The 14014-nt window shown below is 33.4% G+C and overlaps 2 protein-coding genes across 3 annotated transcripts; one reads left to right on the top strand and one right to left on the bottom strand.

Annotated features, from left to right (window-relative positions):
- The first annotated feature begins 1889 nt into the window (after window positions 1-1889).
- LOC123218206 (disease resistance protein RUN1-like) lies at window positions 1890-6686 on the top strand. 2 transcript variants are annotated; one of them, XM_044639492.1, is made up of 5 exons: window positions 1890-2489; window positions 3051-4140; window positions 4245-4520; window positions 4616-5635; window positions 5705-6686. In XM_044639492.1, the coding sequence occupies exons 1-5, from the start codon at window positions 1981-1983 to the stop codon at window positions 6395-6397; spliced, it is 3588 nt and encodes a 1195-aa protein (XP_044495427.1). In that variant the 5' UTR covers window positions 1890-1980; the 3' UTR covers window positions 6398-6686. The 2 variants fall into 2 exon arrangements, with proteins under 2 accessions (XP_044495427.1, XP_044495428.1); XM_044639493.1 differs by having other exon boundaries at window positions 5772-5954.
- A 2299-nt stretch (window positions 6687-8985) lies between these two features.
- LOC123218014 lies at window positions 8986-13060 on the bottom strand. Its single transcript, XM_044639164.1, has 5 exons — window positions 12623-13060; window positions 10951-11001; window positions 10713-10775; window positions 10542-10610; window positions 8986-9689 (listed from the first exon to the last, which is right to left on the bottom strand). The coding sequence occupies exons 1-5, from the start codon at window positions 12926-12928 to the stop codon at window positions 9423-9425; spliced, it is 756 nt and encodes a 251-aa protein (XP_044495099.1). The 5' UTR covers window positions 12929-13060; the 3' UTR covers window positions 8986-9422.
- Window positions 13061-14014: the final 954 nt, after the last annotated feature.

Raw genomic sequence — 14014 nt, 5'->3', positions numbered from 1 at the left:
GAACAAAAGAAGCTAGTTTATTAATAAATAAAATAGTAATACTATTTATACAAATAAATCTTAGTAACTTATTTGCATAACCTAATTTGATAATACATGATTGATAATTTTTAAAGCAGAAAAAAATCAATTATATATTTTATTTTAATTTGTATAAATAAATAAATAAATTTTCATTTTATATATAATTTTATTCTAAACAAAAAATAATAATAATAAAACACAGTACACATCTAAAGCAAACCAATAGCAGTTAAGATGGTCAACGTGGGACACAAACCAATTTAACAATAAAAAGAAGGCCAAACGACTGTTTCCCACCCAAGCTTTAGCGTTTTCTCAAATGTCCCCCCTTTAACTATGAAAACATCAAACACTCACCCATGGCCGGTTAGATTTAACAGAACCCTGACACCTAAAAATTTTATCTCTTTTTGCCCCTCTAAACTTTACAAACTAACATTTTTCCTCAGCCTAAGTTTTAAAAAATCGCAGTTTCACCCTAGGGTTTGGTTTTGAAATCTCCGGCGGCCTCTTCGGCTCCGTTGCCGACGACCTCTCCCTCCCGAAGCAACCTCTCATTCCGACGATCTCTTTTCTCCCATTTGGAGGTCCGATCAGCACCGGAGACGCCTTGGGAGACAAAGAACTTCGTCTTCCCCGACGAAGTTCTTCGTCTTCCAAAGCGTCTTTGACGTCGATCGGACCTCCAAATGGGAGAAAAGAGATCGCCGGAAGGAGAGGTTGCTTTGGGAGGGAGAGGTCGTCGGCAACGGAGCCGGAGATTTCAAAACCAAACCCTAAGGTGAAACTGCGATTTTTTAAAACTTAAGCTGGGGAAAAATTTTAGTTTTTAAAGTTTAGGGGGGCAAAATTATATTCTATTTTAGTTTATTTTTAATATTATAGCAAAAATGATGATTTTACCCTTACAAGCGTTAGGATTTTGTTAAATCTAACCGGTCATGGGTGGGTGTTTAGTGTTTTCATAGTTAAAGGGGGGACATTTGAGAAAACGCTAAACCTTGTGTGGGAAATAGTCATTTGGCCTAAAAAGGATTGAAAAAAAGTAATCCATCAACGACAAAGGAGTGCATTATATTTTCTGACGGGAGGTTTAGGTTTAAAACATTTTTCCACGTGTGAATAATATTTTTAATCTAAAATAATAATTTGTTATTCAAATTAAATTTTATTAATAAAATAAGAATAATAATGAGTGAAATTACTCTTTTATTTTTACTAATTTATTTTTTAAAACTATCATATATCTGTGAATCAACAAAAATTAAAATAATTTTTTAAATAATCAAATTGTATAAAAAGCCACTAAATTTCCTTTCATTTCGTTCATATCTTTTTTTCTTTTCTTTTTATAAATAGAGATATTTTTGTTAAATAATCTTATGCTAGAAAATAAATAATAATTTTTAAAAATATCATGGGTTTTTAAAAAATTTCTAAGGGGGTTATTTGAAATTCAAACAAGTTTGAGGTTGTTTGAAAATTTTCAAAATATCAGTTGTTACAACCTTAAATAATAAAATAAAATATAAAAATATTTTTTAATAATTAAATTATTATAGTTAAAATGTTTGAATCTAATCTAAAGTTATTGTTTTTATTTTTAAAATTAAAAGATAATAAAATTATTATTTTATTTTTATAATATTTTCTTAAACATAATTTGAGTTTAAGGAGAAAAATATTATCTATTTAGATTAAGAGTAGAAAAATATTTTTATACCAAATTTACTATTATATTATATAAATAAAAGTTTATTTTTAATATATTTTTTTTAAAACCACCGAGATTTTGGGTGGAATGGCCAATGATGTAAAAGTAGCCAGAGTGGACTTACTTTTGCCTTTGCTTGACTATCCTCGAAATTGCCTTCTTATTCATAATTCTAATTCAATGCCAATGTCTGAAACACAGAACAAGCTAACCGGAGTTTACTAGGGTTTCAAGTGTCAAAAATGGCTTTGAACTACAATGGAGGCGCCTCTTCGTCTTCGTCGACTTCTTTTTCACGTCCTCGGTGGAAATACGATGTTTTTGTTAGTTTTAGAGGAGAAGACACTCGCAAAAACTTCACTGATCATTTATGCAGAGCTTTGGACCAAAAGGGTATGATCATTTTTAGAGATGATGTCAAGCTTGAGAGGGGCAAGTCCATTGCGCCAGAGCTTGTTAAAGCCATTGAAGAATCAAGATTTTCTGTTATTGTTTTTTCAAGAAACTATGCGACGTCGTCCTGGTGTTTGGACGAACTTGCGAAGATTGTTGAGTGCATGAAAGAGATGGGGCAAACCGTTGTCCCCGTTTTCTATGATGTGGATCCAAGTGATGTTCGTAAACAGACCGGGAGCTTTGGGGAGGCCTTTCGTAAACATGAAGAAGCTGATTTTGGAGATGAGACGTTGCAGAAATGGAGAGATGCTTTGGCTGGTGTGGCTAATTTATCTGGTTGGCATTTGCAGGATAGGTACTTTCTTTCCTTATTGCTCTATACGAATATTGTTAATTTCATTAAGAAATTTATTTGGGTAATTTGGTAATCTAGCAACTGCAGATTTTGTATGTTACATCTTAATATTCATGTTGGAACAGAACGATGTGAATATCCCATTAACAATTTCCATTCATTTTCCCCTTGTCTTAAGTTAATTAGTTTCTATCTTTCTTCAACCTCTATTTGTGAATTCAAGGCATTTCATCATGTTTAGTACAAATCTTACTTAAAATTCTTGGTTATGAATGAACAATCTGTATTTATGGGTGGTTGATCAGGTATTTTTAAGTCGCCCTGAAATCATTGATTTTAGATCTTGGAACTCAGCACACTGTTCTTAATGATGTATCTCAACATATTTGAGTGTTACCTATATAAGTTGACATTTGTATGTGCATGTTTATTATTGGAGAATTTACATATTTAATGCATTCTTCTACTTCTTATTCCAATATTAACCTCACGGATTCAAAATTATTTATAGGTTGCGAAATATAAAGTATAAAGGTGGTCATGTTTCAATATTCTTTGCAGGCATGAGGCAACATTTATCCAAGAGATTGTTGAAGAAATATGGACTCAGTTGAGGCAGTCATTCTCATATGTTGCGAAGGGCTTGGTTGGAATAGATTCACGATTGCAAGAAATAGATTGTTGTTTAGGTATGGGGTTGACCGATGTTCGCATTATAGGGATTTGCGGGATGGGTGGCATTGGTAAAACAACTGTTGCTAAGTTCATTTATGACAGCTTTTCCTATAAATTTGAAGGTAGCAGCTTTGTCAGAAATATTAGAGAGATATCTGAAAAATTTGGTTCAGTTGCTTTACAAGAGCAACTTCTTTCTCAAACTCTAGGGCAAAAAAATTTGAATCTATTGGACATTCAACGAGAAATGTATTGTAGGCTGCAAAATAAAAGAGTTCTTGTTGTTCTTGATGATGTAAATGAACTAGAACAGCTAGAAGCATTAGCAGGTGACCGTGAATGGTTTGGTCCTGGAAGTAGAATCATTATAACCACTAGAGATGAGCATCTTCTGATCGCCCATCGTGTGGATAAAATATACAGGGCCAAGAGTTTAAATTCCAAGGAAGCCCTTCAACTTTTTAGTCTGAAAGCTTTTAAGCAAAAGCATCCTTCTGAAAAATATGTAGACCTGTCTAGGGAAATTGTAAACTATGCTAACGGTCTTCCATTAGCTCTTGTAGTTCTGGGCTCTGATCTCTGTGGTAGAAGTGAAAATGAGTGGAGAAGTGCACTCGAAAAGCTTAAAGAAATTCCTAACCAGAAAATTTTTGGTGTACTCAAAATAAGTTATGATGGCCTGGATGAAACAGAGAAGAACATTTTCCTTGATATTGCGTGTTTCTTTCATTTGAGGAGAGTAGCCCGAGTGACTGAAATATTACGGGCTTGTGATTTTCACCCAGAAATCGAACTTCGAAAACTTGCTGACAAATCTCTCATATCAATTGACAATATTAATGATAGATTATATGTCCACAGTTTGTTAAAAGAAATGGCTCAGGCAATTGTTCACCAAGAATCTCCCAAAGATCCTGGCAGACGCAGTAGGTTATGGCTTTACAATGATATCCGTCATGTACTTGAAAAGAAAAAGGTAAGTAACCATAAAATTATATCGGTAATATGTTTTGCTTGTATCATTTCAAGAATTTAACTTCTGTTTTACTTCTCTTTTCTTTGTTCTTGATAAATTTATAGGGAATGGAAGCAGTTGAGGTCATACACCGAGATTCATCTGAATTACAATTGATATCTGTGGACAAGGACGCATTTGTAGGGATGAATAATCTGAGGCTGCTTAAAATAAATGATGTTGTTCTCCCTAAAGGGCTTGAATTTCTTCCCAATGAATTACGGATTCTTAAATGGCATGGATACCCTCTAAAGTCATTGACATCAGGTTTCAAAGCTGAGAAACTTGTTGAACTTGATTTGTCACATAGTGGCATTGAACAAATTTGGAAGGATTTGGTGGTATGATTATTTCCTGCAGACTTAAATTTCACTGGGATATGTTTTGAGTTTCAAGGATGATGTTCTAATTCTTCCTGTTTTTGTGTCTCTGACAGCATCTGGATAAATTGAAAATCTGCAAACTAAGTCACTCAAAAAAGCTTATCAGAACTCCAGATTTCAGAGGAGTTCCAAATCTTGAGAGGATTATTCTTGAAGGTTGTACAAATTTATATGAGCTTCATCCTTCTATTGGTAACCTCGAAAAGCTTCATGTATTAAATCTGAAGGACTGCAGAAACCTGCCAAGTCTTCCCAGAGTAATCTCTGGATGGAGATCTCTTAAAGTTCTTTTGCTCCTTGGCTGCTCAAAAATTGAGAAATTACCGGAGAACTTGGGGGATTTTCAATGTTTGGAAGAGCTTGATGCTGGTAAAACTTCTGTTACAGGGGCACCTTCATCCATTGTAAGTTTAAAGAACCTTAAAAGGCTGTCGTTTAAAGGATGCAAGGGACAAGTTCGCTCACATTGGGACTGGTTCAGGCGCCTGTTGCCAGCAATAGGCCAAATCTCCATGAGTTTTTCATTTCCTTCCCTTGCAGGGTTATTGCCATTGACCGAACTTGATTTAAGTTACTGTAATCTCTCTGAAGATAGCATCCCAAGTGGTCTTGGCCAGTTATGTGCATTGAAGAAATTAAATCTCAGTGGGAACAATTTTGTTAGCTTACCCACAGGCACTAATCAACTTGATAAGTTGCAGATTCTCAAATTGGCAGATTGCCAGAACCTTCAAGCTCTGACAGAACTTCCATCAAGGATAGAAATTCTAAGAACATATAACTGCCCATCATTGGAAAACTTGAGTGGTCCTTCAAGATTAAGTATGTCAAACTTTCGGGAATTCTCCCTTCAAAATTGTTTCAGATTGCTTGAGAATCAAGGTGGTGACAATGTGGCGGTTTCATTGCTAAATCATCATCTTTTCTTGATATTGAAAGCCAGAATTTTAAGGTTACCATTAATGTTGCACTATTTCTTGGTGAAGTATGACAGCAATGATGTACACACTGTGATTATAGTCACTGTAATTATAGTCTGTTCAATCCTCAGATTGTTGAGTAATTTTTATCAGGTATCTCATCCCTCTTTCTTTCTATCAATCCCTTTTTCTCTCTTTAACACCATGATTTTAATGATACAGGAACTTTCTTGTATCCCTTCTGTCATGCCGAGATTAGTTGTTTTTATACCTGCTAATGGAATTCCAGATTGGTTCAGATACCAGACTACGAACACGTCATTAGCCATTCAGCTGCCTCCAAATTGGTACAATGATTATACATTCTTAGGATTGGCAATCTGTGCTACTTTAGAAATCCAAGAGCATCCAGGACCAGAACAAAGAAAAGATGTCCAACGGCTTCCACCAGTTTTGCCATATATTTCAAGTCCCTCAGGATGTGATTACAAATGTCAATTTGTATTGTTTTCTGCTGATAGAGAGTGCTTAATTTTGGGCAAAGAATCTCCCTTGAATGGAGACAGATTGGCTCTATCGAATCATTTGTGGCTTTTCTTTATACCATTTGATGAATTCTTCCAAAAGAGGAAATGGAGTCATGTTGAGGCTTACTTTAGGCTTGAAGGTTCAGGTCTTCAGTTCAAAAAGTGTGGGGTTCGCGCTGTACACTTAAAAGATGTGAAATTCACTGAATCAGTGTTTCTTGGCCTAAATGAGGCTCAGTTCAAAGTTGTTACCCGCCTACTTAAGCAGGTTCTTCAAACAACAGCTTTTGGAAATGGAGGTAACTCTTTTGTTGAGGAGCAAGATGGTACTGAGATGAACAAATATTCAGTTGATTCCATGATTGAACTCAAGACATACAACAGATAAGAACAAAATGCAGGTACCTTATCTTTTCTCCAGTTTGATTATTCGACATTAGACATAGTTGATCGATCATCCAATAAGGGAACTGTGTAGCCCTGGCACATCTAGCCACTTGCAAAGTTTCCTGTGGGCATGTCAAGGATGTGTTGTTTATCTATTCTCTAGGACAAGACAATTGCATAATAAACAATAAAACCACTGTAATATTTCCAGGAGACTTGGTTTTCAGTTTTTTGTAGCTTATGTTTGATGAACAGGTTAAACAAAACCATCTTCAGAGTTTCTGTCGCCATCAGAATTTCAACTAGCTGTAAATGTTCTTCTGACAACCTATTAACTTTGTGTGTGAAAGTGAGATCTCAATGTCATAACATAAAATCAGCAGCAGAATAGGCATAAAATACATAAAATTGAGGTTTTTCCTTATCTTAGGATTCATAATCACTGTATCAAGTAAGAGATTTGATCTCAGGGTTTTTCCTTACAAATTTTAATGTTTTACCTGTTTTATTTATTAATCTTTTGATTACTTTTTTTTTTCTCAACACTTTTTTTTAAACTCAATCTTTTACTTATTAAATTTTTCGATTACTCTTCTGAACCAAAACATTCTAAATATTAAGTTACTACAAATATATTAACAGCTGTGATTATATTTTAGTAATTATTGCATTAATACAAGTTGCAATTTCATAGATAAGATGAATTCTGTAGAAATTTAAATATGCTGAGTATTCAGAGACATTCATTCAACCATAGCGATCATGTGGTGTAAAATTAAAAGCACGCAAAAGAGGATTTAATTTGGCATTATTTATTTGAATTTTGAATCTTGCATTTAAAAAGAGTTGAGAGCAGAAAAGGTGCCTGATTCTTAGCTGCTCCTCTACTTATCTTTAAAACAGCGCCTGTGCTGTCATGAGTAGAATCACCCTTTTTATTATTTTTTTTTTAATGAGTAATTATATATATATTTATTTTAAATATATAAATATATATATTTATATATTATACACAATTAAATATTATTTTATTTTTAATTTAAAATTATTTAATCTCATAATAATATATATAAATATATATATATTATGGACTTAAAATTATTACACAGAGTTTTATTAGTTTCAAATTTCAATAATTAGACCACTCAACTCAGTGCCAACAATAGAACTATGTAGTAAGGCCAGCATAATCACCTCTGCGTTTAATCACTCACTCACATCAATGACACTTTTACTTCAAAGACCAAATAACTAGTGCTCCCCCAAGGTTTGATGAATTAACAAATTCTTATTACTAAATTTGAAAAAGTCAATTTTCTATCTGCTTATCAAAATCAACTACTAATTTTAGCCACCAAATATATTTTGTCATTTTATTTAAATATTATAATAGAAGTATAATATAAAATGTTAATTTTATTTTTTAAATATTTATTAAAAATAAATGAATATTTTCTAACTTATATTTAGGAAATGGTTAAAAAATTTGTTCTCATTGAAAGATTAAGTGTAATCTCAAACTCATACTTTGCAATTTTTAAAAACCTAAACTCTTATTTATGATTAAAATTTTATTAAAAAACACAGTAAAAGTTAAGAATAAAACTATCATTTAATAAAAAAATTTTAAAAATTAAAGTTTTATTATATCTTCTCCTTTTAATTTGAAAACTACCAATTTTCCCTCGATCAAAGTTTAAAAAGTGACAATTTCTCTCTTAAGATTTTAAAACCGTCATTAGAAATCATAAAGTTAGTCGTTTTCTACCACTTTGGCTCTCTCCTTCAATTTATCTCTTTCTGTTGATCAAACCTCATAATTTCAATTGAAATTTTATTTTTAATTGAAATCAATAGAAATTAGAGTTTAAATTATTTAATAAAATTTTGAGAATAAAACGTTATTTAGTCTGAAGACCTTTTTTTCGTCTTTTCAAAAGTTTTATTAAAAAAATAACAAAATTTGTTAAAAAATTTAACATAGGACTGAGAAAATGTCTCCTTTTAGACTTAATGGATAAGAAGCCATTGTTTTATCAAACTTTGGATGGGAATAAGTCATTTGGCACAAATCAAAAGTACCCATTAATAGCCCGCTTGATTTCTTGTTTCCAAGGAATTTAAAAAATCAACCCTTCAAAAAAGACACATTATAAAGCCACACTTAAAGTGGGTAAGATAACGTCTACATTCGCAGAACTCCACGGGAAAGAGTGGGCATAGATGAAAGTGTCTTTGAATTTGCTCGGCATTGGCTGGGACAAGCTCTTGTAATGACCATGAATGTGGGCTATTTGTGTTTTTGCCTGTCAACATCTTACGTAGGGGTTCAACAATTTCTCTGTCAAATTTCTTTTCAGAAATGACCAGTTTGGCAGAAGGCTTGGTTGTTGAATTCTTGTATTCTATTAAATTCAATCTGACACTAGAATTTCAAGAAAAAGCGACACCCTAAAGTTGAAATATGAAACCCTTTGTCGCATTCAGCTTAACATACCAAACAATTCAAACAACTTAATTACAAGCCTTTCCAAGACAAAGAGATTAAGTAAAGAGAAGGACAGATGCAGCAAGGCAAGCACAGTAAACTTAGATTCAGAAAGATTAATTGAAGACAGCAAAAACATGGAATTATCTATATAATAATTACAACTCTGTTAATATTTCCTAAAAATAGGTAAAAGAAAAAAAAGAAGGAATGAGGGTTTGCCCCAAAGAATATTTGGGTGTAGAAACCTGTGAAGAAAGAATCTGACTGTATCTAAGTTAGGATTTCTACACCCCCAGTACCTTCATGTATTTAAAAAACAAAAGGATTTCTACACCCCCAGTACCTACATGTATTTAAAAAACAAACTTCCGCCATTAGGTTAAAGCGGTGAAGATTATCAGTTTGGTACTTGCAATAACTCATCTTGCAAGTTAGTTAGAACTGACCATTATGTATTATTAAGCACAAGTGCGACTGGCGATCTTACTTCCACTTGATTAGTTGAAAAAGAATCCTGATTTACGTCTGATTCTTCTCAGCTTATTCCATATAAAATCCCCGAGCTAATATCATCATCAAACGGTAGATTTAAATCGGGTAGCACAAAGGAAGAACCCTTACTTTTATCTTCCTGTTCCACAGAACCGTTGGGATGAGATGCACTGCATGTACCATTTACTGGCAAGAGGGTTTGTGAAGGATCACAAGCTGATTTCACTTGATGGCACTGGTTCAAAAGAGCTTCCTGAGACACATGAGAAGGTCTAACTGTTTCCAATACCTGGGGGGATAGAATATCAAGCTGTAAAACAAAAAAAAAAGGGAAAACTGTTAGATCCAAATGCACATTACCCATCTAAAGATTCTAAACTAAGCCATACAATTCTGCATTTCTGTTGCAAATCAGCAGCCAACAAAAACACTTGTGCAATCCAAAGGCATCAACTACATGGCAAATAGAATCATGCATCACTTTTCATTGCTATACTAGTTCAAAATGTTGCATTTTCATGTCACTTGTTTATTCCATTTTTTGACTTTTAACTTTGCAATATGACAAATAAAATTCAATCCGTTAATGAAAACAATATGCAAAGACATTCCAATACGAATTAACAGCCAAAAGAGATAATAAGAAATCATTATGCACCTATTTAATGCTAATAAAATGTTGTCATACACCTAACCTTAGTTTAGACTATTAAAAGAGACACACAACATGCAAAAAGATTCATCTATCATGACAATTCCACATGCATATAATTGCATACATGGATGAAGGTAAACAACCAATAAGACAAAGTTCAAAGCATTTAATCACATAGAAGAACGAAATAAGCACTGGTAAACTTAATCCTTTTGTCCAGTATCATCAAATCCCATCATTAGCTACAGCTATATTACAACAAAATAATGTGAATAGTATGAAGACGTAATTGTTTCTTTGGAACTTCTAGTATTCAGTGAGTTGCAGTTTATAGATACTAGATAAGGTAGCTTTCAAAATATATTATAAGAAAACTTTTTCCAATTGTAAAAATCTCAAATGTACTTTTGGTATCTGAATAAGGTTCCCAACCACTGTCCATATTCAGAGAACCAAACCACATTATTAGCAAGTGAAACTGCCATAAAACAAATAAACTTGTCTAACCTTCAATCTCTTCAAGCTTTCATTTCTATTTCTTTGCTTCTCAAGAGTGAGACGTAAGGTTGCCAATTGCTGTCAGTTCAATGAATCAAAACATTAAAACCCCAGATCTCGAATTGACAATCATTTCAATATTAGGAATATGAATAAATCAAATAAGTTGAAGGAACTTACATTTTTCAAACTTCTCCCTTCCTTCAACAGAAAACTCTCCTCCTCTCTCAGTTCAGCCAAGGTCTGCAAATAACACAAATTTGAATTCGCAAAAGCAAAAGGATCTAGCCAGCTAATTCACCAATCAGAAATAAATAACTCTGAAACCTAAGACCCACTTTCTTTACTTATGTTAATAAAACAAAACCATAGACATGGCAATTATCACTAATGTCCTATGAGATCTTTATCAAATTACCTTCTTCTTTCTTGACCTCTTAGGAGCGGCAGTTTCACCTGTAGCAACAACCTGTACAGAGCATTCAATAAACGGCATTTCATCAGCAACCCATTAAATAAAACCATAATACCATGCAACTAATTAACTAAACAGCCCAAAATAAAATATATTCTTTTTGCGTGCGTCCAAAACATTAGTATTATCATATTCAATCAAAATTCGATGAACTACTACATCATATAGACAACAGAACTGTAAGTCGTTTAGATCGTATAAAGTGATAAACTTAAGCTGACAGCTCACAGTGACGTAGCGCATTTAAAGCGCAAGATTTTATCCAATAATGACACCGATTCAATTTTCAAGCCTAACCTATTAAATATTAAGATAAATCACATAATAAAATCAAACTAATGTAGACAGATGACGTGGCACACTAGGGTCACAAACAAGCGACTTTCCCACAACCAATCCACGCGGTTGCAGACTAAACCAATCCAATAGAACTTGGGTGGCAACGTCAAACGCAATAAAGTGCCACGTGATTTCCATGCGCTGCTATCGTCTGTATCCACGTTTGAAACTTTCAAAGGTGTAGACTTTCCACTTTAAAACCCCAAACTCTAGATTTAACATGAACCCCATAAAAATATCCCTTTTTCTTAATAGATAATGTTATCACATCTGTCAAATTTTTTTCGCCCAAAAATTGATATTTATTTTTGTTTTTACCTAAAATAAATATTCGGCCACAACGTTACCGGGATGGTATTATATCGTTACCATAGTTATGTGACCGAAGCTACAGTGACAGAAATTTTCTGCCACGTGGCAATAAATTGCTGCGTACACAGAAAAGGGAGACTGCGGCTGACTGTACTGGAAAAATTCTTTTTGTGAAAAGAAACAAAACAAACATATAAAGTGTTTTTGCACAACCACTAACAACATTACACCAAACCAAAAGCACAACTATTTTGCTAAGAAAACACGCCACCGATAAAACAGGTTTATGGAACATCGAATTGACCAAAATGACCTCCAAATGTTCTTCACCTTTGACTCTTGCTTGGGGTAGTTTTGCTAATTCGGAGAAATTTCTCTGACCAATGAAGCATTGACCCCGACAATGGCTTAGATTCTGGGACAGTTAGAAGCTTTTTAATGACAAAAATGTCCTCATGGAGAAGGGTGTTATGGTCTTTCCAAATATGGGAAATGACACGGTGGCATAGAATAATGAAAGTGGCAAGGAAAATTACGTGACCCTATGCGTTGAATGAAAGTCACCAAATTTCTCATGACAAAATAAATAATAAAATTCAAAAAATCAACCAAATGAGTTAAAAATGGAATCTAAAAAATAAACTTCCAAAACGGCGAGTTGTTTGACCGGAGTAAGCCGATCCGGAGAATAAAACGACGGAAAAACCTCTGGGATTCACGAGTTCAATCCATGCAAGAAGGGTAAAACCGTCTCATTAAAAAAGAATTAAATATAGATTCCAGAAAGAAATGAAAATCTGACAGATGCGGAGAAACTCAAACTCACACATCCGAAGAGGTAATTATCACATATTAAAGGGGCATTTTCGTCTAATATTAACCAAAAACTGACACCTAACTGAACCCAGTCACCGAGTCAAACCCACCGGTAACTCAAGAAACGAAACGAGAAACCAAAACGCACCTTAGATCTCGTATTGTCAATCGACTTAGAAGGCTTGCTGGACTCTTCGAAGCCGTCGGCAGCGCCACCGCTAACAGAGGTGGCGCCACTCCAAGAAAGCGGCGTGGTAGGACTGGCTCGCGTGGCGTCAGCCTTTTTTCTCGGGAGCTGCTTGGAGCGGCGCTGACGCACGCTCCACTCGAGCCGCAGCGGCGGCGCCGACTTCCTGAAGGTCGGCGAAGGCTGAGCCTGGTGGAGACGAAGTAGCATCTCGACGACAAGGGAGTCGTCGGACATGGCCACGTTTACCCACTCTTCTTCAGTCATGGTGTGGTTTTTCTTTGAAAAGAAGAAAGCGAAAAGAGAAAGAAAAGACAGGGAAGGGAGAGAGAAAATCTTTGTGTGATAAAATAAATGGAGAGGTTTTATATGTGGTGAATGTTGGGGTGTCTGTTGGAGAGAGAAGAGATGCTTTGTTGACAAGCTATATATTTATATTTTAGTGGCTTTTTATTGGTCGTAATTTAATTTAGACTCCATCTCCACTTTACTGTAGTTGATCAAATAAATAAATTTTATATATTAAATTTTGAATTCAAATAACATGATATTAATCATGATCATATAATTTACATGTCTATAATTATTGAGATAATTCTTTCCTTTAAAAGGTCATTGTTATTGAAATTTTTATTATTTTATATAATTTTTAAAATGTTATAACAAAAGTTAATGTTTTTATAATCGAATTAGATATTAATCTAATGAAGACAATAATTTAGTTTAATTGATGATCGGATTTGTTATAAGACTTGTTAACTATTTAAAATTTTTTTATATAATTTATAATTAAATATATAATTTGACTTATTTAGTATATATATTCAAATATTAAAAATAAAGGCTTGGTTCAATGTTTTATAATGAATTTTTGAAAAAAATCAATTTTTTATATTGACTGAGTCAAATTTGATTTTTATATATGATTCAATTGGTTCGATTAATACCATGATAAAAACTCAAGTTAATCATATTTTGCCACTCAAGGTTTGGTTTACAAATGTCGTTTCGTCTTTTAACGACATAAAATACATTTTTCATTTACAATTAAACCTTTCTTTAAAAACCTATATTTATAAGGGTAAAATAATAATTTTATCATTTGAAATTAAAAAGAATAAAGAATAATTATTTTACAAATCTCATCATATAGTTTTAAAGTGACAGTTTGACCATTTTATAAGTTTAAAAATATATAATTCAATTTATAGAATTTTGAAAACTCAAGCCACCACCATAATAACCACAACTCATTGAAAAGATCACATCGAAAAATGTTGTTGCACATAAAAACTTCACTAATAATAGAAAGATTGCATTAGCATCCATTGCAACTAACATAATAGTCAAAGT

The sequence above is a fragment of the Mangifera indica genome, chromosome 6, assembly GCF_011075055.1.
Source record: "Mangifera indica cultivar Alphonso chromosome 6, CATAS_Mindica_2.1, whole genome shotgun sequence".
Classification (NCBI taxonomy): domain Eukaryota; kingdom Viridiplantae; phylum Streptophyta; class Magnoliopsida; order Sapindales; family Anacardiaceae; genus Mangifera; species Mangifera indica.
The sequence above is the reverse complement of the archived record's forward strand: the minus strand, read 5'-3'. Positions and strand labels throughout refer to the sequence as shown.

What these genes read in the sequence shown, in the direction of transcription:
- LOC123218206 (XM_044639492.1), top strand. Translation starts at nt 1,981, where the DNA reads ATGGCTTTGAACTACAATGGAGGCGCCTCTTCGTCTTCGTCGACTTCT. An exon ending in GGTTGGCATTTGCAGGATAG is followed by an intron (nt 2,490 to 3,050) that starts GTACTTTCTTTC and finishes TATTCTTTGCAG; the next exon opens with GCATGAGGCAACATTTATCC. An exon ending in AAATTTGGAAGGATTTGGTG is followed by an intron (nt 4,521 to 4,615) that starts GTATGATTATTT and finishes TGTCTCTGACAG; the next exon opens with CATCTGGATAAATTGAAAAT.
- LOC123218014 (XM_044639164.1), bottom strand. Translation starts at nt 12,928, where the DNA reads ATGACTGAAGAAGAGTGGGTAAACGTGGCCATGTCCGACGACTCCCTT. An exon ending in TTGACAATACGAGATCTAAG is followed by an intron (nt 11,002 to 12,622) that starts GTGCGTTTTGGT and finishes TGCTCTGTACAG; the next exon opens with GTTGTTGCTACAGGTGAAAC. An exon ending in AAGGGAGAAGTTTGAAAAAT is followed by an intron (nt 10,611 to 10,712) that starts GTAAGTTCCTTC and finishes TTGAACTGACAG; the next exon opens with CAATTGGCAACCTTACGTCT.